Below are 24063 nucleotides of genomic sequence, written 5' to 3'. Positions count from 1 at the left end.
TTTTCTTTTTACTGTTTTCTACATTGTAGAATAATAGTGAAGACGACTATGAAATAACACATAAGGAATCATTTAGTAACCAAAAAAGTGTTAAACAAATATATTTGAGATTCTTCAAAGTAGCCACCCTTTGCCTTGATGACAGCTTTGCACACTCTTGGTATTCTCTCAACCAGTTACATGAGGTAGTCACCTGGAATGCATTTCAATTAACAGGTGTGCCTTGTGAAAAGTTGATTTGTGGAATTTCTTTCCTTAATGCGTTTGAGCCAATCAGTTACAGTGCCTTGCGAAAGTATTCGGCCCCCTTGAACTTTGCGACCTTTTGCCACATTTCAGGCTTCAAACATAAAGATATAAAACTATATTTTTTGTGAAGAATCAACAACAAGTGGGACACAATCATGAAGTGGAACGACATTTTTGGGATATTTCAAACTTTTTTTAACAAATCAAAAACTGAAAAATTGGGCGTGCAAAATTATTCAGCCCCCTTAAGTTAAGACTTCGTAGCGCCACCTTTTGCTGTGATTACAGCTGTAAGTCACTTGGGGTATGTCTCTATCAGTTTTGCACATCGAGAGACTGAAATTTTTGCCCATTCCTCCTTGCAAAACAGCTCGAGCTCAGTGAGGTTGGATGGAGAGCATTTGTGAACAGCAGTTTTCAGTTCTTTCCACAGATTCTCGATTGGATTCAGGTCTGGACTTTGACTTGGCCATTCTAACACCTGGATATGTTTATTTTTTAACCATTCCATTGTAGATTTTGCTTTATGTTTTGGATCATTGTCTTGTTGGAAAACAAATCTCCGTCCCAGTCTCAGGTCTTTTGCAGACTCCATCAGGTTTTCTTCCAGAATGGTCCTGTATTTGGCTCCATCAGTCTTCCCATCAATTTTAACCATCTACCCTGTCCCTGCTGAAGAACAGCAGGCCCAAACCATGATGCTGCCACCACCATGTTTGACAGTGGGGATGGTGTATTCAGGGTGATGGGCTGTGTTGCTTTTACGCCAAACATAACGTTTTGCATTGTTGCCAAAAAGTTCAATTTTGGTTTCATCTGACCAGAGCACCTTCTTCCACATGTTTGGTGTGTCTCCCAGGTGGCTTGTGGCAAACTTTAAACAACAATTTTTATGGATATCTTTAAGAAATGGCTTTCTTCTTGCCACTCTTCCATAAAGGCCAGATTTGTGCAATATACGACTGATTGTTGTCCTATGGACAGAGTCTCCCACCTCAGCTGTAGATCTCTGCAGTTCATCCAGAGTGATCATGGGCCTCTTGGCTGCATCTCTGATCAGTCTTCTCCTTGTATGAGCTGAAAGTTTAGAGGAACGGCCAGGTCTTGGTAGATTTGCAGTGGTCTGATACTCCTTCCATTTCAATATTATCGCTTGCATAGTGCTCCTTGGGATGTTTAAAGCTTGGGAAATCTTTTTGTATCCAAATCCGGCTTTAAACTTCTTCACAACAGTATCTCGGACCTGCCTGGTGTGTTCCTTGTTCTTCATGATGCTCTCTGCGCTTTTAACGGACCTCTGAGACTATCACAGTGCAGGTGCATTTATACGGAGACTTGATTACACACAGGTGGATTGTATTTATCATCATTAGTCATTTAGGTCAACATTGGATCATTCAGAGATCCTCACTGAACTTCTGGAGAGTTTGCTGCACTGAAAGTAAAGGGGCTGAATAATTTTGCACGCCCAATTTTTCAGTTTTTGATTTTTAAAACAGTTTGAAATATCCAATAAATGTCGTTCCACTTCATGATTGTGTCCCACTTGTTGTTGATTCTTCACAAAAAAATACAGTTTTATATCTTTATGTTTGAAGCCTGAAATGTTGCAAAAGGTCGCAAAGTTCAAGGGGGCCGAATACTTTCGCAAGGCACTGTATGTTGTGACAAGGTAGGGTGGTATACAGAAGATAGCCCTATTTGGTAAAATACCAATTCCATATTATGGCAAGAACAGTTCAAATAAGCAAAGAGAAACGACAGTCCATCATTTCTTTAAGACATGAAGGTCAGTCAATCCAGAACATTTCAAGAACTTTGAACATTTCTTCAAGTGCAGTCGCAAAAACCATCAAGCGCTATGATGAAACTGTCTCTCATGAGGACATCCACAGGAAAGGAAGACTCAGAGTTACTTCTGCTGCAGAGGATAAGTTCAGTCGTGTTAACTGCACCTTTGGGCCAAGAAGTCCAAATTTGAGATTTTTGGTTTCAACAGCTGTGTTTTTGTGAGACTGGGAATAGGTGAATGGATGAGTCCGTATTTGTGTGGTTCCCACCGTGAAGCATGGAGGAGGTGTGATGGTGTGTGGGTGCTTTGCTGGTGATACTGTCTGTGATTTATTTAGATTTAAAGGCACACTTAAACAGCATGGCTACCACAGCATTCTGCAGCCATATGCCATCCCATCTGGTTTGCACTTTGTGGGACTATAATTTGTTTTTCAACTGGACAACGACCCAAAACACACCTCCAGGCTATGTAAGGGCTATTTGACCAAGAAGGAGAGTGATGGAGTGCTGCATCTGATGACCTGGCCTCCACAATCACCCGACCTCAACTCAATTGAGATGGTTTGGGATGAGTTCGACCACAGAGTGATGGAAAAGCAGCCAACAAGTGCTCAGCATATGGGATAACTCCTTCAAGACTGTTAAATGATTCCTCATGAAGCTGGTTGAGAGAATGCCAAGAGTGTGTAAAGCTGTCATCAAGGCAAAGGGTGGCTACTTTGAAGACTCTCAAATATAAAATGTATTTTGATTTGTTTAACGCTTGTTTGATTACATATGTGTTATTTCATAGTTTTGATGTATTCACTATGATTCTACAATGTAGAAAATAATCAAAATAAAGAAAAACCCTTGGTGTGTTCAAACTTTTGACTGGTGCTGTATGTATTGCATAATGGCACAATGTTGGGGTTTGTGTTCATTTAAATGTAATTATTATAATACATAATTAGAATGCCACTCTTTGCATTGTTTGATCTTTGTAAAAAGGTTGAATTCTGACTGATGAGCAAGTCCCTACCTTGCTTGTGCTTGTTTCCTTTTGGCATCCTCCACTGTTGTCGTGGAAACTGAGGTTTCTGTATATTGTACAGTAGGCAGCAGCATGACTGATTGTTCTGTGCACTCTGGTTTTGACAAAGTATGACAGCATTCTTCAGTTTGGTTTCAGATCTCTGAGGGTGCAGGCCAGGGCAGTGTAAAATGGTTGAAATTAATGGATTTCTAGATCTGAAATCTGCCTCTGGTTCAGAAAAGGATCTGCAGGCTCATTCAAAGGCATGTCAAGCCTGCACACCCTCTAGCAAGTCTATTTCTCCAAGACCAGGATTTTACTACTGCTCAAAATTATCATGCCCCTGAGCTTTAATGTATTGATAGATCTGAATGACTGTTCATCACCACAGTGCTAATCTGTGTGACTGCTTCAATGGAGCCACATGCACCAAAGCTTTACATGTAAATCAAATTTGATTAGTCACATGCGCCGAATACAACCGGTGTAGACCTTACAGTGAAATGCTTACTTATGAGTCCCTAACAACAATGCAGTTAAAAAAAAGAATAAGAAATAAAAGTAACAAGTAATTGAAGAGCAGCAGTAAAATAGCGAGACTATATACAGGGGGGCACCGGTTAGTTGAGGTAATATGCACATGTAGGTAGTTATAAAAGTGGTATGCATAGATGATAACAACAGAGTAGCAGCAGTGTAAAAGGGGTGGGGGGTGAAATGCAAATAGTCTGTGTAGCCCTTCATTAGATGTTCAGGAGTCTTATGGCTTGGGGTAGAAGCTGTTTCGAAGCCTCTTGGACCTAGACATGGCGCTAAGGCACCGCTTGCCTTGCGGTAGAAGAGAGACCAGGCTATGACTAGGGTGGCTGGAGACTTTGACCATTTTTAGGTCCTTCCTCTGACACCGCCAGGTATAGTCCTGGATGGCAGGGAGCTTTGCCCCAGTGATGTAGTAGGCCGTACGCACTACCCTCTGTAGTGCCTTGCGGTCGGAGGCCGAGCAGTTGCCATACCAGACAGTGACGCAACCTATCAGGATGCTCTCGATGGTGTAGCTGTAGAACCTTTTTGAGGATCTGATGACCCATGACAAATCTTTTGAATCTCATGAGGGGGAATAGGTTTTGTTGTGCCCTCTTCATGAGCTGACAAGGTACAAATCTGTCGTTCTGCCCCTGAACAGGCAGTTAACCCACTGTTCCTAGGCCATCATTGAAAATAAGAATTTGTTCTTAACTGACTTGCCTAGTTAAATAAAGGTAATACTGTCTTGGTGTGCTTGGACCATGTTAGTATGTTGGTGATGTGGACACCAAGGAACTTGAAACTTTCAACCCCGTCGATGAGAATGGGGGTGTGTTCGGTTCTCTTTTTCCTGTAGTCCACAATGATCTTCTTTGTCTTGATCACGTTGAGGGAGAGTTTGTTGTCCTGGCACCACACGGCCAGGTCTCTGAGGCTGTCTTGTCGGTGATCAGGCCTACCACTGTTGTGTCATTGGCAAACGTAATGATGGTGTTGGAGTCGTGCCTGGCCGTGCAGTCATGAGTGAACAGGGAGTACAGCAGGGTACTGAGCATGTACCCCTGAGGGGCCCCTGTGTTGAGTATCAGCGTGGTGGATGTGTTGTCAGGAAGTCCAAGATCCAGTTGCAGAGGGAGGTGTTTGCTCCCAGGGTCCTTAGCGTGTTGATCAACTCTGAGGGCACTATGGTTTTAAACACTGAGCTGTAGTCAATGAACAGCATTCTCACGTAAGTGTTGCTTTTGTCCAGGTGTGGAGTACAATAGTGATTGCATCATCTGTGGATCTGTTAGGGCGGTATGCAAATTGGAGTGGGTCTAGGGTTTCTAGGATAATTGTGTTGTGAGCCATGACCAGCCTTTCCAAGCACTTCATGGCTACAGACATGAGTGCTACGGATCGGTAGTCATTTAGGCAGGTTACCTTAGTGTTCTTGGGCACAGGGACTATGGTGGTCTGCTTAAAACATGTTGGTATTACAGACTTGGACAGGAAGAGGTTGAAAATATCAGTGAAGACACTTTCCAGTTGGTCAGCGCATGCTCACAGTACACATCCAGGTAATCCGTCTGGCCCTGCGGCCTTGTGAATGCTGACCTGTTTAAAGGTAGTAGTCTTCTGGATCAGCTGGTGCTCTCATGCATGTTTCAGTGTCATTTGCCTCGAAGCGAGCATAGAAGTAGTTTCGCTCGTCTGGTAGGTTTGTGTCACTGGGCAGCTCTCAGCTGTGCTTCCCTTTTTGTAGTCTGTACTGGTTTGCAAGCCCTGTCACATCCGACGAGCGTCAGAGCCTGTGTAGTATGATTAGATCTTAGTCCTGTATTGACACTTTGTCTGTTTGATGGTTCGTCTGAGGGCATAGTGGGATTTCTTATAAGCTTCCGGGTTAAAGTCCTGTTCCTTGAAAGAGGCAACTCTAGCCTTTAGCTCAGTGCGGTGTTGCCTGTAACCCCATCCAGAAGCCATGGATATGTACATACGGTCACTGTGGGGACGACGTCATCGATGCACTTATTGATGAAGCCAATGATGGATGTGGTGTACTCCTCAATGCAATGGAATCCCGGAATATATTCCAGTCTGTGCTAGCAAAACAGTCCTGTAGCTTAGCATCTGCTTCATCTGACCACTTTTTTATTATTATGTAGGGCCAGAAATAGAGCATACAGTGCCTTCAGAAAGCATTCACAACCCTTGACTTTCTCCACAATTTGTTGTTACAGCCTGAATAAAAAAGGAAATTCTGTGCCACTGGCCAACAGTGTAATGTCAAAGAGGAATTATGTTTATAGAAATGTCTACAAATTAATAAAAAATGAAGACCTGAAATGTCTTGAGTCAAGTATTCAACCCCTTTATGGCAAGCCTAAATGTTGTTTTTTTTTATATATTTTTTTTTAAAATTCCGCTAGCGTAACCCCTCGACAACATTTCGCGGAAAAGGCAGCGTGCGAAATTCAAAAATATATTTTTGACATGTATAACTTTCACACATTTAACAAGTCCAATACAGCACATGAAAGAAACTTCTTGTTGTTCTACCCATCGTGTTCGATTTCAAAAATGCTTTACAGCAAAAGCACAACATATGATTATGTTAGATCACCGCCAAGTCAAAAAAAACACAGCCATTTTTCCAGCCAAAGATAGGAGTCACAAAAAGCAGAAATGAAATTAATCACGAACCTTTGATCTTCATCAGATGCCACTCATAGGACATCATGGTACACAATACATGTATGTTTTGTTCGATAATGTGCATATGTATATCCAAAATCTCAGTTTACATTGGCTCGTTACGTGCAGTAATGTTTTGATTCCAAAACATCTGGTGATTTTGCAGAAATACTCATAATAAACATTGATAAAAGATACAAGTGTTATTCACAGAATTAAAGAGACTTTTCCTTAACCTCTCTGGGCCAAAAGCCAGGGAAAATGCAGAGTGCCAAATTAAAATAAATTACTATAAAAATAAAACTTTCATTAAATCACACATGCAAGATAGCAAATTAAAGCTACACTTGTTGTGAATCCAGCCAAAATGTCAGATTTCAAAAAGGCTTTTCGGCGAAAGCAAACAATGCTATTATCTGCAGGCGCGACACAAAATGCAGAAATAAAAATATAATTCATGCCTTACCTTTGACGAGCTTCTTTTAGTGGCACTTTGACAAAGTCAATAATACTGGCAGCACAATATTGCTTAGAATCAAGGGCAATGGTGACATCATTGAGGACCTTTAAGGTTGCAGTGACACATCCATAACCTGGGAGGAAACCAGATTGCATACCCCAGAGAATACTATAGACATTAAGAAAGCCAGTCAGTTGATTATTGACAAGTTTTTCCAACACTTTTGATAAACAGGGCGAAATAGAAATAGGCCTATAACAGTGCTCAGCCATGTGCTTCTTGTCAGTAACAACCACATCATCAACATTAAGGGACATGGGCAGCTGTGAAGAGGAGGGTTTATTCTCCAGGTCTTTAACCGTTTTCCAGAATTTCTTGGGGTTAGAGAGTACTGCTCCTTAAAGTAACTAACTTTGGCCTTCCGGATGGCCTGAGTGCACTTATTTCTCATTTGCCTGAAGGATAGCCAGTCAGCCTGAGTATGCGTGTGCCGAGCCTTTCGCCAAATGCAATTCTTGAGGTGGAGTAACTATGCAACATCACGGTCGAATCAGGGGCTGAACCTATTTTTTTTACATTTTCTTTATGGGGGCGTTAACAATACCACTGAAAATATCAAAAAAGAAGGGCCAAGTGTCTTCGACAGAGGGTATCAAGCTGATTCATACCATTTTACAGAGGCCAGTTCATGAACGAAGGCTTACATTTACATTTAAGTCATTTAGCAGACGCTCTTATCCAGAGCGACTTACAAATTGGTGCATTCACCTTATGACATCCAGTGGAACAGCCACTTTACAATAGTGCATCTAAATCTTTTAAGGGGGGGGTGAGAGGGATTACTTTATCCTATCCTAGGTATTCCTTAAAGAGGTGGGGTTTAAAGTTTTTTAGCAAACGTCCTATGACAAATCAGGACCGTTTTTTTTTCACTGAGCAGCCATTACAAATACAGGCTGTAAAACAGTGATCACTAAGGCCATTACAGAAAACACCAGACTGATACCTATCAGGATTATTTGTGAGGATAACATCGAGGATGAGTAGCCTTGCCTGGGTGTTTGAAGTCACACTTTGTGGGATTGGTAATAAAGATTCAGGGAGTCCCATTGCTTTAGGACTTGGTCAGGTGGTTTAAGTGTGTCACAGTTTAGGTCACGAAGAAGGACAAATTCAAGCTGGTGCTGATGGAGGACGATAGCACCCAGCAACAGTCAACAAAGAGATATTTGAAAGTTGAATTGTTAAAACCAGCAAATACATTTTTTGGGGTACAGACTTGGTGGTATTCAAAGTACTATTTCTTAACCACGTCTCCGTAATGACCAACACATCTGGATTGGAGCTGTGAACCCACACTTTCAATTGATCCATTTTAGGTAATAAGCTTCTAGTGCTAACGTGCAGAAAACCCAGGCTTTTACGAGAGCATAAATCAGTGAAGCAGATATCAAAGCACAAGTCGGAATTGGGGCTAGCAACAGTAGATGGGCCAGGGTGTACATGTACATTTCCAGATATCATCAATAGTAATAGAATCAAGGCACGGCATAGGACAGGAGTAAACAGTTGCCTGTCAGCGTTAGTCCTGTGGGTGAAAACAGCTTGTTGATATTAGAGGTCGAAGGAGAATGGCAATCTAACGGGTGGGCCACAAACGGACAAATAATGGCTCAGTACAACAGTGGTGTGCTGAATTGCATCTCGGAACGCACAACTAGTCGACCTTTGTCACAGATGGGCTATTGCAGCAGACGACCACACCGGGTTCCACTCCTGTCAGCTAAAAACAAAAGTGGCGTCAGTGGGCACACGATCACCAACACTCGTCAATTGAGAAGTGGAAAAACATATCAAGTGGGTAAAACGGTATGTAAACATTTATTAAAGTGACCAGTGTACATAGGTCAGCAGTCTTTAAGGTGCAGGGTAAAGTACAGGGTGGTAGATGGCTAGTAACAGTGACTAAGGTTCAGGCCAGCCTAGCCAACATCTATAAAGAATTATCAATTAACCAGAAAAGCAACTTAGCTGAAAAACATATTTTTTTGTCACCCGTGCTCATTCTGGTCTAGACCCCGGACCTGTTAGACCTGACCAGTACCTTATGTTGAGTGTTCCTCGGGTCCATTCAGGTCTGATTATTCTCTGGTCCGTCCAGGTCCCCATTTTTGTTATTTTATTTAAAAAAATTGGGGGTCCATTCGGGTCAGTTCTGATTTCTCCTTGGGTCTAACTTTTTGGACCCGTGAAGACCCCTGCAAGGTACTAGGTGTAGGCCGGCTAGTGGTGACTATTTAACAGTCTTATGGCTTGGAGATTGAAAAACAGCTTCTGTCTCGGTTCCAGCTTTGATGCACCTGTACTGTCTCCTTCTAGATGGTAGTGGGGTGAACAGGCCATTGCTCAGGTGCCTGAGGTCCTTGACAATCTTCTTGGCCTTCCTGTGACACTGTGTGCTGTAGATGTCCTGGATGGCTGGTAGTGTGCCCCCGGAGATGTGTTGGGCTGACCGCACCAGCTTCTGGAGAGCCCTGCGGTTCTGGACGGTGCAATTGCCGGTGATACAGCCCGACAGGATGCTCTCAATGATGAATCTGTAGAAGTCTGAGAGTGTCTTAGGGGCCAAGCCGAATTTCTTCAGCCTCCCTGCCTCCTTATTCAACATGCTGTCTATGTGAGTGGACCATTTCAGGTCCTCAGTGATGTGCACGCCAAGAAACTTGAAACTTTTCACCCTCTCCACTGCTGCCCCGTCGATGTGGATTGGGGAGTGCTCTCTCTGCTGTCTCCTGAAGTCCATGATCAGCTCCTTCATTTTATTTGACATTGAGGGAGAGGTTATTTTCCTGGCACCACTATGCCAAGGACCTCCCGTCCTCCCTGTAGGCTGTCTCGTTAGCCAATTTGACGATTGAGTTGGAGAGGTGCTTGGCGACGTAGTCATGGATATCAGACGTAAAATTACAGGCAAACTGGCATGCTACTGTGCCTTTCTAGATCTTAAACTGTCGAGTAGATCCACGACTGATCCAAATGGAATGAAACACTCAAATCACTGGGCTTTTGCACCGTTATTCAAATGACATTTTCACTGCAGGTTAGAGTAGAATTTTGTACTCCCTTGTAAACAATAATGCAATTATTCATTGCATTGTGGTAGACTAGTCTAGGCAGGATATTGTCCCTCAAGATCAATAGGGAAGCTTGTTTGTAAACAAAGTAAAAAATAAACGAACACTATACAAAACATTGTTAAAACTATAATTTTGATATCATGTATGGTCAGTCTGTGCATCCAAATTGAATTTAATTGGTTACATTTCGCCAGCTCCATCATGCTTTTTACTGAAACAACAGGGGCGAGGAGGCTGCTTTATTGTTTCAACTGTTGATTGCCTCTCTAAGGAATACATTTGATGTTTTATCACTTAATTTCATGTTATTTTTCTGAAAATAACACTTACTAAGCTATTTTAAACATGACTATGGATTCATTACATCTACATTGGCAGCCATTCTGAATTCCGCTTTCTGCCTAAAGTTTACAATGAACACCGCTTCTAGGATGTTTTCATATCACAATCGCTGCATTGCACTACACGCTGCCCTATCCCACCTTGACAAGAGTAATACATATGTGAGAATGTTGTTAATCGACTACAACTCAGCCTTCAACACCATAGTGCCCTCCAAGCTCATCACTAAGCTCAGAGCCCTGGGTCTGAACCTCGACCCCAGGTGGTGAAGGTTGGCAACACAACTGCTCCACCACGCTTATCCTCAAAACGGAGGCCGCTAAGGGGTATGTGCTTAGTCCCCTTCTGTACTCACTGTTCACCAATGCTGCGTGGCCGCACAAGATTCCAACACCATCATTAAGTTTGCTGACAACACAACAGTGGTAGGCCCGATTACCAACAACAACGAGACAGCCTACAGGGAGGAGGTGTAACCTCAATGTCAATAAAACGAAGGAACTGAGGAGGCTGCAGTGAGCATGCCCAACGGGGCCGCAGTGGAGAGAGTCAAAAGCTTCAAGTTTCTCACTGAGGACCTGAAATGCTCCCTCCACATCGGCACCGTGATGAAGTTGCAACAGCGCCTCTTCAACCTCAAGAGGATGAAGAAATTCGTCTGGGCTCCTAGGACCCTCCAAAACGTCTACAGATGCACCATCGAGAGCATTCTGTCGGGCTGCAGGGCTCTCCAGAGGGTGGTTAGGTCAGCCCAACACATCACCGGGGGCACACTGCCTACCCTAAGGACATCTACAGCACCCGGTGATACAGGAAGGCCAAAAAGATAATCAAGGTCCTCAGCCACCCGAGTCCTGGCTTGTCACACCCTGCTACCAGACTGAGACCGTACAGGTGCATCAAAGCTGGGCCCATCAGACTGTTGAACAGTCATCACTAGCCGGCCTCCACCCGGTTCCCTGCCCTGCACGTTAGACACTGTCACTAGCTGGCTACTGCCCGGTACTCTACCATGTATTTTTGTCTACTGCCCTATGTGTATATATAGTCATTGAACACTGATCACTTATTAATTATTGTTATTCTGAAATCGTTTCTGTAGTTGGAAACTGATAAGAGTAGCATTTGTGAAATATTGTTTTGTTGATTTATTTACTCTGAGAAATAAAGGTAATTGATTACAGTTTATATGTACATAGCTCATCCTATATAACCACTGCCATAGATACCTTTTCTTACTTGTATATTGTCCATACTGTCTATACACACCACGTATTAGTATTCCAGATTCTGACATTGCTTGTTCTGTTATTGCTCATTCTGATACCTGTTAATTTAGTTTTTTTTGGGGGGGGGGTTATTTGTGTATTAGTATTTGTACTGCTTTTTTCTATTGTACTGTTAGACACTTACTGCACTGCTGGAGCTAGGAACACTAGCATTTCGCCGCACCTGCTTTAACATCTGCTAGTCTGTGTACGTGACAAACTTCGATTTGATATGCAAGTATGATGCAACAGATAAAATCATGACATTTAGTGACAACTAAATGTCATGATTTTATCTGTTGCATCATACTTGCATACATTTTCTTCGGGTCAAATACCAGCTATTATGGCAACCATTTGGTATTTTTGCAATAACACGTTTCCTGGTGAAGTTTGAAATGGGCACCCCTTCTGGGATGTTTTCGTATCGCCTGAAGACAGTTTGTACCAAATTTCATGCTTTAATCCACCACGTAATGTTTTTTTTTGCTCAGGCCCTGGACTATAAAGCAAACAAGCTAGAATGACAGAGGGTACAAATAGGAATGAACAAATAGGAATGAACAAACTCCCATTTTCAACACTATGTAGTTATCAAGCCGTGCACTTGGGTATTGGCCAAGCCACCCTGACACACACACACACACACACACATATATAGCCCTGGTATGGCTGAGACAAGCTGATAACACAGTTCTTGGTACAGCAAGACATCCTCTCATTGAATTATGGATAAAATCAATTGGAAGTGTTACTGAGCACTGCATACTCTATGCACTCCATTTTCTAAGAATATTTCCGCAGGGCCCACTGAAGATGAATAATTAAATGGTGAAGTGAGTCCAGCCAACCACAGGTCTCATCTTCGCTGTTTTTCAGAGCATGCATATATTTCCAGAAGCTGGCTGTCTTTGATTCGTTCATTAGACACATCAGCTCTAGAAGTGAAGCCTGCACCGCTGGCCTAGCAAGTATGACAGACCCACAGAAAGAGTGTTGGAAGTTGCTCATACACTCATTGACCCTCTATTTATTTTCCCCTTTTTCCCTCCAATTTTGATCTTGTCTCATCCCTGCAACTCCCCAATGGGATCCGGAGGCGAAGGTCGAGTCATGCATCCTCTGAAACATGACCCACCAAACCAAACTTCTTAACACCCGACTGCTTAACCCGGAAGCCAGCCACACCAATGTGTCTGAGGAAAAACTGTTCACCTGGTGACCAAAGTCAGCCTGCAGGCGCCCGGCCCGCCAGAAGGAGTCGCTAGAGCGCGATGAGCCAAGTAAATGATGATTTAGCATAGGCTATTTGATAAAGGTAAAGAAGCGATTGTTGGTTGTGTGAATGACAGCCATCCTCTAGTTCTCCTTCCTACTCTGCATTTCTGCCAGAATGATACCCTGTGGCTAGCAATGAAATCATTAATCAGCCTACAGATATTGTATTTATTAAGGTGATGGTAATGGTAGTCTGCCTACTCTACATCTCTCTCCTTTTCTCCCTTTCTCTCTGAAAAACGTGCCACCAGAAGCATCCTACACTTTACTGATCACTCAAGTAAATCAAAAGGCTCTCTTAGGGAGTGCACAAGGTTCGCTCCAAGTGCAACAATAAGTCTGTGTGAGAATAGCTCATGGTGTGGGTTGCATATCTGATGCAAGACCTGTGCTGTATTTGTGGAACACTACACAACTGGCTTTGTGGTTAGTGTCCACCCTGAGTTTGGATGGTTGGGAGTTCGTTCTCTGACCGAGTCATACCAAAGACCAAAAATGGGGCCTGATGCGTCCCTGATTGGCACTCCATATTAAGGAGACAGATTGGGGGAAAGGGCCTGTGATATACTAGTGTCCTGTCCAGGGAGTGTACTTGCACATCAAGATGCCTCACGCCACAGAAACAGGAGATAGGCCCCTGCTCCTATGAGCTGTTCCAGCTCGCTCGTGCAAGGTTAGTTACTTATACCACTGGTGTGTGTGTGAGATGTCTGGTGTAATGTATGACAAGGCGGGACAACTCATGTTCTAATGTTTCACAGCTTGTGAGAGGAGTCATTGCTCATGTGCTCTATTTAAGATCTACAGTGCCTTTGAAAAAATATTCAGACCCCTTGGCTTTTTCCACATTTTGTTACGTTACAGCCTAAACATTTTCCTCATCAATCTATACACAATAGCCCATAATTACAAAGCAAAAACAGGTTTGCTAAATTATATAAAAAAAAAACTGAAATATCAGGTTTACATAAGTATTCAGACCCTTTACTCAGTACTTCTTTGAAGCAGCAATTGCAGCATAGTCTTCTTGGGACGCAACAAGCTTGGCACACCTGTATTTGGGGAGTTTCTCCCATTCTTCTCTTTCAAGCTCTGTCAGGTTGGATGGGGAGCATTATCAGGTCTATTTTCAGGTCTCTCCAGAGATGTTCAAGTCCGGGCTCTGGCTGGGCCACTCAAGGACATTCAGAGACGTGTCCCGAAGCCACTCCTGCATTGTCTTGGCTGTGTGCTTAGGGTTGTTGTCCTGTTGGAAGGTGAACCTTCACCCCAGTCTGATGTCCTGAACACTCTGGAGCAGGTTTTCATCAACAATCTCTCTGTACTTTGCTCCATTCATCTTTGCCTCGATCCTGATTGGTCTCCCAGTCCCTGCCGCTGAAAAACATCCCCACAGCTTGATGCTGCCATCACCATGCTTCACCGTAGGGATGGTGCCAGGTTTCCTCCAGAGGTGACACTTGGTATTCAGGCCAAAGAGTTCAATCTTGGTTTCATCAGACCAGAGAATCTTGTTTCTCATGGTCTGAGTCCTTTAGGTGCCCTTTGGCAAACTCCAAGTGGGTTGTCATGCGCCTTTTACTGAGGATTGGCTTCCGTGTGGCCACTCTACCATAAAGGCTGGATTGGTAGACTGCTGCAGAGATGGTTGTCCTTCTGGAAGGTTCTCCCATCTCCACAGAGGAACTTTGGAGCTCTGTCAGAGTGACCATCGGGTTATTGGTCATCTCCCAGACCAAGGCCCTTCTCATCCTAATTGCTCAGTTTGGCCGTGAGGCCAGCTCTAGGAAGAGTCTTGCTGGTTCCAAACTATTTCCATTTAAGAATTATGGAGGCCACTGTGTTCTTGGGGACCTTCTTCAATGCTGCAGATATTTTTTGGTACCCTTCCCCAGATCTGTGCCTCGACACAATCCTGTCTCTGAGCTCTATGGACAATTTCTTTGACCTCATGGCTAGTTTTTTTTTCCAAATCATGTCCAATCAATTGAATTTACCACAGGTGGACCCCAATCAAGCCATATAAACATCTCAAGGATGATCAATGGAAACAGGATGCACCTGAGCTCAATTTAGAGTCTCATAGCAAAGGGTCTGAATACTTAAGTAAATAAGGTATTTCTGTTTTTCGCTTTGTCATTATGGGTTATTGTGTATAGACTGCTGAAATGTATTTAAAAAAAAATCTGTTTTAGAATAAGGCTGTAACGTAGCAAAGTGGAAAATGTCAAGTGGTGTGAATACTTTCCGAAGGCACTGTACATGGTTATTACCACTCCCCCTTTCCTTTCTCTCCCTTACAACCAAGACACCCATCATAAGGAATGCAATTATTCTCACAATATCACACTCTATTCTTGGACTTTTTATCTCATGATATTTTAGCTACATTTGTGCTATATGTCCAGAATTCACCAGAGATGTATTGTTAGACTTGCAGTGTGTTTCTTGGCTAGTTGGCTGCAATTTCAACCAGTTATCCTTGGGTAACACCACCAAGAACTATGTTTTTTCCTATTACAATTAAGTCTTGTCTGTGTTGGTAAGGAAAGTTTTAAATAATTTGTTTCAGTTATTAAGAACGTGGTGGGATGTCAGCTTACTTTGTTTATTTTGGCACATGATGCAGACTGATGTTGATGCTCATGCTAAAACTGAAGCTGATATGGATGTTGAAACTGATATTAGATGTTGATGCTGATTCTCTCCCTCCCTGCCATGACAGGCTTATGAGCTCTCCACGTTGACAGGAACCCAGGTCCTGCTACTGGTGGCCAGCGAGACAGGCCACGTCTACACGTTCGCCACGCGGAAGCTCCAGCCCATGATCACCAGCGAGACAGGCAAGGCCCTCATCCAGACGTGCCTCAACTCTCCGGACTCCCCGCCCCGCAACGACCCCTCCACTGACCAGCGTATGAGCGCCACAGGCTTCGAGGAGACGGACCTTACCTACCAGGTGTCTGAGTCGGAGAGCCTTGGGGAGACCAAGGTGAGTTCTGCTGCTGCTCTTCACCATAAGGACCAGGGTCGTATTCATTAGGCACCGAACATACCAAAAAAATGGACTGAAACAAGGAGGGAGTACATGAACTTGACAAATAGAAAATGCTCATTTTTATTTTCCGTTGCAAAACTTTTTGCTACAGAGTGCCCTAATGAAAATGACCCAGAACAAACTGGCTTTGGAACAGAAACAGAACACATCTGCATGTTCTGCTCATCACTTTACCTGTACTGTACATGCTGTCCGGTTCCCAAGTGTTTACAAAGAATGGCATTGCTATTTTTTTGTTTGTTAACTGTTGTCTGTATTTCAATGCTAAAGGAATACAGTAATTGTAGTCAACATAGTCACTTACTTAAAAAAGATATTGCACCAGAGAGTTACTATAATAGATTCTCAGTCAAATCCCCCCAGAATTTTATAGCCAAGCACAGCAGAGGAGAACTAGACTAGTTCATCAGATTCACATTCAGTTATGGAAACTCTTACTGGTATGTATAGAATGAGCTTACTGGTATGTATAGAATGAGCTGTGGTTTGTCACCGGTTTTAAACCTTTGTGTCAAACTCAAGGCAACCTATTTTGGCTTGTTGCTCGCGGTTTTGTTTGATTATCTACTAAATATTTTTTTGTTGGCTCAAACAGCCTGGTTACGTCTCTTGTGGCAGGAAGCAGGGGTGTAAAGACAGACCAAAGTAGTGGAACACGAAACCACTCAACAGAATGGATTAGAAGTCATCTTCAATCTACCTCGCTGAACTTGGCACAGAAAAGCTCTCAAACCCCTGACTATAAACCTGTAGGTCAAGGCAGGTCGGGGTTGTATTATGAGAAGCGTACAGCCGGTTGTATATGTATGTATGGATGTTTTTTTACAGTATGATTATTCATGTCGTCCTATAATATCTATAATACAATACATATTTTTTTTTTTTTGCATGCTCATTCAGCATGAGCACTTCACTGTAGTTACTCACTGTATTAGTGGAAGAATGGTTTTTCATGAGAAACTCAATATTGCTATTCTAATTGTGCAGTGATATACCTGATACTGTTCTAAAAAGGTAGTAGGCTTTGTGATGTGCAGTGGAAAGAGATTACAATGTTTTAAATCCATTTGGACGTTCTTTATAGTCAGATGTGCTTCATTACCCAATGGAACACTGTGATGCTGTTGCTTACATAGTCACATGCTAGCCACCGGGATTTCCTCCGCTGTTGACTTGATTTAAGTACACTCCTTTGAAGAGGACCTCCTTTGAAGAGGACCATACACTATGTGCTCATTTCATGTTTTCACAAGCCAGTTACTTGCTGTCTACCTTGAGGATGGTGATCAACCTTTGGGTTGTTAAGTCACTAATGCCCGCTTCACTCATTGGTAAAAAAGAAAAAAGGATTCTGCCTCCAAGGCCATATATGGTATGGTTTCCCTGCCTGTTCTCTTGGCTGAGGCTCCTCACATTCCTTATAAGCTGCAGCTGTCTTTGGAGTCCTGCAACAGTGATGTGGTGGTGGGTTGTATGTACATTTGAGTGGGGGGATGGGGGTGTAGATAGGGATATATTATTTAAGAAGACCGATGGAATGGAAACATTTGGCTGTTATCAGTGATATGTCCCCTTGGATGTCATTTGTCATTGAGACTGTGGATGGTTGGTGATGGGGCCTCAGTTCAGTTATTGTGTGGAAGATCAATGTGTGTGTGTGAGAGAGAGAGAGACTCTTGAGTATGGTTTCATTGTAAAGGCAATCCAAGTTTAATACATGTGGGGGATGAACACGTGTATTGTTAGACACTGGCAGATGGTTACTGTAGCCATGATGAACTCTTGATCCCTTTGCTTTAGTTTTCAAGGCTGCTGCTTTGTGCTTCCCTGAAGTCTCTAGATACCATTGGTCTTGAGAACACTATGTCATACATACTGTAGAAACTAGTCTAAACATTTCACCTTTTGGTCTGGTTGGTGGAGGGAGAGGGGGAGATGAAGGGAGGGACGGGTGCAGGGTGAAACATAAGAGTTAGGTCAGCAGCACCCACGTGACAAGATGCAGTCGAGCCATGCTGCGAACATCATGTGACATTTGGAAACCTGTCGTAGCCTAATGATGTGTGTACTACTGTACATCATATGATTACTTTCAATAGGTTTTCTCTACATCTGTCACTTCTATCTCCTTAGTTTTTTTGTGTATTTCCCTGTTCTGTCTGTTAGTGGGGTTACTCAAGACACTGATCTAAGGCATGTGTTTTTTTTCTCCATAACAGTTATGGTTATAATTTGGGGAGGGTAAACTGATCCTAGATCTGTGTGTAAGGGTAGCATCCTAGTGACATCTTGCACTCCCTCCCTCCTGCTCTCTCTGCCTGGCTGCTAGTATTGTCGTAGTTGTAATTGGGGTGGTTTTATTTGTTCCCAGCGGTTGTTAGTGCAGATCGTGTTTCCTCACCACCACTGTTGTAACATTGTTGCATTCTTCTCACCAGAGCTCCCACACAAAGACACCACTAGGCCAGAGAATGCAAACTAAGATTTAAAATGTTTGTTTTTCTAGATATTGGTGATCAATGAGTTCAGTTGTACAATAATTGCCACTCAGGGATGAATACTATTGAATTATAATGTTCTCATTATTCAAATAATTCAAAGCTTAATTTTCTCCATTAGTCCTCATTCCCCATAGTAATGAATCAGGTCTGTTATATTATTCCAGTTGATGGAAAACTGCTTTAGGTAAATTAAGTTTTTCTACTTCTGCTCTTCCACCACTGTACCTCTCTTTTTAATTTTTGTACCTTTATTTTACTAGGCAAGTCAGTTAAGAACAAATTCTTATTTTTAATGACGGCCTAGGAACAGTGGGTTAACTGCCTGTTCAGGGGCAGAACGACAGATTTTGTACCTTGTCAGCTCGGGGATTTGAACTTGCAACGTTTCGTTTACTAGTCCAATGCTCTAACCACTTGGCTACCCTGCCGCTCTGGACACAAGGTGAGCTTTGGCTGTGGAGGGCTGCAGCAGGGCAGGGGGCATTCTGTGACAATTGAGTGTCATGGAGATAATAGAAAGTTAATTTACTCAGATATGCTGCCTTATCACAAGGTTACTCCTAAATAGGGAGTCTGACACATTTAGTGGAAGTGGGTGGATGGGGGGAAGGTGAGCGCAATGTGTCGCTGTGCAAGAGAGGGAGGGCTATGACATTATGTTACCCCCCTTTATTTTACAGCGAGCAAGTGGACAGGCCAGCTGCCATTGGCTGCACCTCCTCCACTTGGGCTGCCTTTCCTTTTTTAGAAGTCCCCCAAAAGGAGCCGTGAATTCCATGTTGCTGGCAGGGTGCCAGTTTCGGAGCCAGCAAATGGGAGATTATTAGGGGGACAGACAGCTACCAGTGAAGTTGTAGCTAGCTACGATGGACACTCAAAGCAGAAAAGGGTCTGAAGTAGTGGTGGGCTGCCAGTTGTCACCTTCATTTGAGATTTGTTTAACCTCCCATGAATACTGAATCATCTCACAATCCTCCAATGGGAGAGGGGGGGCAATTCTCATTTCCCCTCACTTTATCTATCATCACAACATTACTTATAGTTGAAAAGAATTGTCACCTCAGTTAAATAGAAGAATGAGCACAAGGACAGGCCATTGTGTGTATGTGTGTGCGCTGTGCGTGCCGTGTATGTGTTACGTATAAATTTGACCATGTCTGTGTGTGTAAAAATGATTGGTAATATCTCTCCTGGCTTAAGTAGTACAATATTGTTCCTCAGATGTAAGAAGGTATTTAAGTACATGCATTCTCACTGGAGGGGGCAGATAGATACATTAGCCCAGAGAGGACCCATCCATCCATAACTCCTGTCCCAACTGGTTGCTAGCACAGTTTTTTACCCCGAACAATCTATTTGGACGTACTTTGTTAAATCCATTATATTAAGTGGTGTGTTTCTCTGCGTCAGTGTTTTTCTCTGCGTCAGTCTTGGTTTCCTTAGAGATGGTTGCAGTGCTGGAGATGAAGTAAAGGAGTAGGGGGTGTGGGGGCTGAGGTTCCATTAGTGACTAAGCTTCTCTCACCAAGGTCCCATGGAAAAATGACAAAAGAATATAGTGCACCCTTCATAAATAAATGCAGCTGTGTGACATGAGTAGTGTTTGATTGAATGACAGAGAGACAGGTTTCAGGTAGAGAATACTACTGGAGGAGAGAAAATGTAATGCTGCTCTCGTAGAGTTGGCTCCCGTAAGTGGAATCTTTATGTCAAGGACAGATGTTTTCTTCTGTACCACCGGACTGAAGGAGTAACTTGAGTGCACTGTGGTAGGCTACATTTAATACACTGCTAGCCTGGCTTGCAGCCTCAGAGCTCGTTGCTTTGGGGAGAGACTAATGCAAGGCTGTGGTTGAAATCTGGTTCAAATTAGTGTATTTCACCACTTTTTTAGTGTTTTCAACCAAAACTATAACTGATGTTCAACATCTGTATGTTGAAAAGAAACTTGGTTTAACATTATTTTTTTCCAGGTCGGTCTGAACCAAAAGCCAATGCAGATGTTATGGTTCAATCAATTTCCAAATAAGTTTAAAATATCCCTAGGACCAAACAGCAATGTTGTAGTACTCGAGTCCGGGCTTGAGACAACATTTTGAGTGTCTCGGGTCTTGTCTCTGTGTCAAATATATACACTCCTTTCTTGAAACATTAATACGTGCAGTCTTTATATCTATTATAGACATGTTTGTGCAATAGCGATCCTATTGGTCCTAGGCCTTCAGTGTATGACAGGTTTGTGATGCTGAAAGTACAGCAACGGTAATACCAATACACTCCTGTAGGAGAGTGCACTTTTTATAAAACACAAAGGGCCAGTGGCGTAGTGGAGGCTATACGCAGGTGCCGTATACCCCCCCAAAAAATGTATGGGCGTTGCATATACGCACTTCTTAATCCCTACTGATGCTTATCAAAGTAGTGTGGTGGAGGTATACGTCTTATCAATTATGTAGCACAATAGAGAAATCATGCACAAAGTAGCCTACACAGTTGCAAAACAACACAGCCTAGTTTCAGCTGAACATCATCTGCAGGCATCAAGAGCGCACAGCTCTCAACAGGTTTTGGCATGGGACAGCTCACAGACCAATATATTTTTTGTAAAAACTGTCCCACCAATTACAAGTCAAAATGTGATTGGTTGAGTCCACTGTCACTCCAACTGTTGCCCTAATACAGTTGAATGGCACATGCCTTCTATCTAGCTTCTGATGGCCAAGCCAATTGTTGACTTATGCTAGTTAGATTTATCTTCCCAGAGACCACTAAAGAAAAATCCCGATTGGATCTTTTTTCTCTTCAGTGATAACCCTTTCCTTTCCAACAAAAACTGAAGAGGGGTAGTAATAATTTGTTGAGTGGCTCTATTTTCTCTCAGCATGCATTTTTCCAACATTCTGAATGTCTAAAGAATCCATATGTTTTTCTGAAATATGAACACAGAAATACTGGACATTTTTAACTCTTATTATGGTGGCGATTTGACAAATTACAATCATGGTCTTGAATTAAACTCGCATTTTTCTGGTCTCTGTCTTGACTCTGTCTCAGACCCCTTGTTTCCCTCCTGGTCTCGACTCTGTCTCACCCCTCTCCAGTCTTGGTCTTGAATCGGTCTTGCTTTAGGTGGTATTGAACACGACACTGCCAAACAGACCTGGGTTCAAATGCATGACGTTTTAAATATTTGTATCTGTACATTTCACTATTTTCAAATGCATGCCAATACTTTCCTAATGTATTTCCAAATAGTTTTCAATATTCGTCTACTTGTACTTTCAACACATTTTTTTCAAAATACTTACATCGAAACTTATGTGAAAGTAATTGAAATACTTAGTGGTATTTGAATCCTAGGTCTGTACTGAAGCAATGTCCGCCCGGAGATTGCAAGGTTGTTGGACTTTAAAATTGGGACCCAATGTCTCTCTGTTTGGCATTGGGGGTAAGGCCCTGAGACAGACTAGCGTCCTGTTCAGGGGATGTACTTCATCAAGCTACCTCACACTTCAGAAACAGGAGATTCACTCCTGCCCTATGGTTCAGACAAGGCTTACTTACTGCTACTACTGAAGAAGGATGCGTTTGAGTGTCACAAGAATGCAGTCTTCTCATACCACTCATGTCAGACCAAAGGTCTGCGACATGACATCTATTCAGGCTGTGGCCTGTGGCTCTTCACGCCGGCTGGCCTCCTGCCCTGTCGTCCCAGCTGGTGTGCAAAGGGTTAACTCCCCTCCCGAGGTGCTTGGGTTACCCCCCCCCTCCTCCCACCAGCTGTCTACTGCCCCCTCAGCTGTTCATACACTCACCCTTGTCCTCTCTCTGTCCCCTGGCCCTCATGGCCCTCCCTCCTGAATACCTCAGACACTCCTCACACCCTCACTCCCACCCTGTGGTCTTGCCGGCTAACAACTGGTCCTCACCCTGTCACTCTCTCCTTTTAGCCCCTGGCAAAAGCACCATAGTAGTTATTCAGTGCATTTTGGGCTATTACTCTCGGGTCGATATATCTCTGTTGATTTGATGTGATTGAACCCAAACACCCGAGGCACAGAGTTCTTTTTTCTAGATCTACTGTTATCCTATCCCACACATACAGACATGCATGCACATGCTGTTTAACTAGAGAGGGAAAGGACCTTGGCCTAGTAGAGCTCCCTTTCTCTGTGTGGATTAGACTTGAGGTTTGGAGAGTATGGACACTGCTCTGCTTTGCATTTGTGCCATGCTTATGCTGCTCCCTTCTGTCTGTTTGCCAGTCAGGAATACTCATTTGTCTCTGATAAGGAGCATGTTTACAAATTATTAATGTCTAGTAGTGGACACTACTCATATACTATGCATTTTAGTATGTAGATTATATTCTCAATGGAAATATTTGAGAGTAGATGTCATTTATTGAACGTCTACCTCTATTTTGTGATAGCCCCAAAATGCCTTCCTTATTTTCCTGTCTGCGACATGGGACTGTGGGTTTATGTTGGGGTGTGTGTGTGTGTGTGTGTGTGTGTGTGTGTGTGTGTGTGTGTGAGGAGGGCCCTATCAGTAAAGCTTCTGTAGTCCATGGTGCATCCAGTACCTCTCACCCACTCAATCAGTCACATATAAAAACCAACAGGGGTGTTACTCTGGTTTGCTGCTGCTGCAGTAGCCTGCACTGATCACGAATCAAATGTTATTCGTCACATGCTTTGTAAACAACGGATGTGGACTAACAGTGAGAAGCTTACTTACTTATGGGCCCTTCCCAACAATGCAGAGAGAAATAAAAAAAGAGAAATAATAGAAAAGTAAAACGCATAATAATTTAAAAAAAGTAATAATAGATACACAATGAGTAATGATAACTTGGATATATACAATGGGTACAAGTACCGAATCCATTTGCAGGGGTACAAGATAGTTAAGGTAGTTATGTACATGTATCTAGGAATCAAGTGACAGATAGTAAGCAGCAGCGTATGTGATAAGTTAGTGCAAAACGGTTCAATGCAGATAACCAAATAGATACCCGGACTAACTATTTAGCAGTCTTATGGCTTGGGGGTAGAAGCTGTTCTCGGTTCTTCTGGTTCCAGACTTGTAGTACCGGTTCGCGTGCGGTAGCAGAGAGAACGGTCTATGACTTTACAGTGTGATGCTTACTTACAGTTGAAGTCGGAAGTTTACAAACACTTAGGTTTAAACTTGTTTTTCAAACCCTCCACAAATTTCTTGTTAACAAACTATAGTTTTGGCAAGTCAGTTAGGGCATCTACTTTGTGCATGACACAAGTAATTTTTCCAACAATTGTTAACAGATAGATTATTTCACTTATAATACATTGTATCACAGTGGGTCAGAAGTTTACATACACTAAGTTGACTGTGCCTTTAAACAGCTTGGAAAATTCCAGAAACTGTCATGGCTTTAGAAGCTTCTGATAAGCTAATTGACGTCATTTTTGTCAATTGGAGGTGTACCTGTGGATGTATTTCAAGGCCTACCTTCAAACTCAGTGCCTCTTTGCTTGACCTCATGGAAAAATCAAAAGAAATCAGCCAAGACCTCACGAAAAAAAAGTCTGGTTCATGCTTGGGAGCCATTTCCAAACGCATGAAAGTACCACGTTCATCTGTACAAACAATAGAACACAAGTTTAAACACCATGGGACCACGCAGCTGTCATACCGCTCAGGAAGATGCGTTCTGTCTACTAGAGATGAATGTACTTTGGTGCGAAAAGTGCAAATCAATCCCAGAACAACAGCAAA

At 42.9% G+C, this 24063-nt stretch overlaps 1 protein-coding gene across 6 annotated transcripts in view; it reads left to right on the top strand.

Annotated features, from left to right (window-relative positions):
- Positions 1 to 24063, top strand: part of LOC115113426 (serum response factor-like) — a 68868-nt gene that overhangs the window by 15947 nt on the left and 28858 nt on the right. For 4 of the 6 annotated variants that reach the window (XM_029641035.2, XM_029641037.2, XM_029641038.2 and 1 more), the window contains exon 2: positions 15470 to 15736. The exons of 1 other annotated variant lie outside the window; for it this stretch is intronic. In XM_029641035.2, the coding sequence (XP_029496895.2) occupies positions 15470 to 15736 (267 nt within the window). The remainder of the gene's footprint in view (positions 1 to 15469; positions 15737 to 24063) is intronic. One more of the 6 variants, XM_029641036.2, reaches the window with a different exon arrangement.

This window comes from Oncorhynchus nerka, linkage group LG28 (genome assembly GCF_034236695.1).
Source record: "Oncorhynchus nerka isolate Pitt River linkage group LG28, Oner_Uvic_2.0, whole genome shotgun sequence".
Classification (NCBI taxonomy): domain Eukaryota; kingdom Metazoa; phylum Chordata; class Actinopteri; order Salmoniformes; family Salmonidae; genus Oncorhynchus; species Oncorhynchus nerka.
This window is presented reverse-complemented; position numbering and strand designations above follow the sequence as displayed.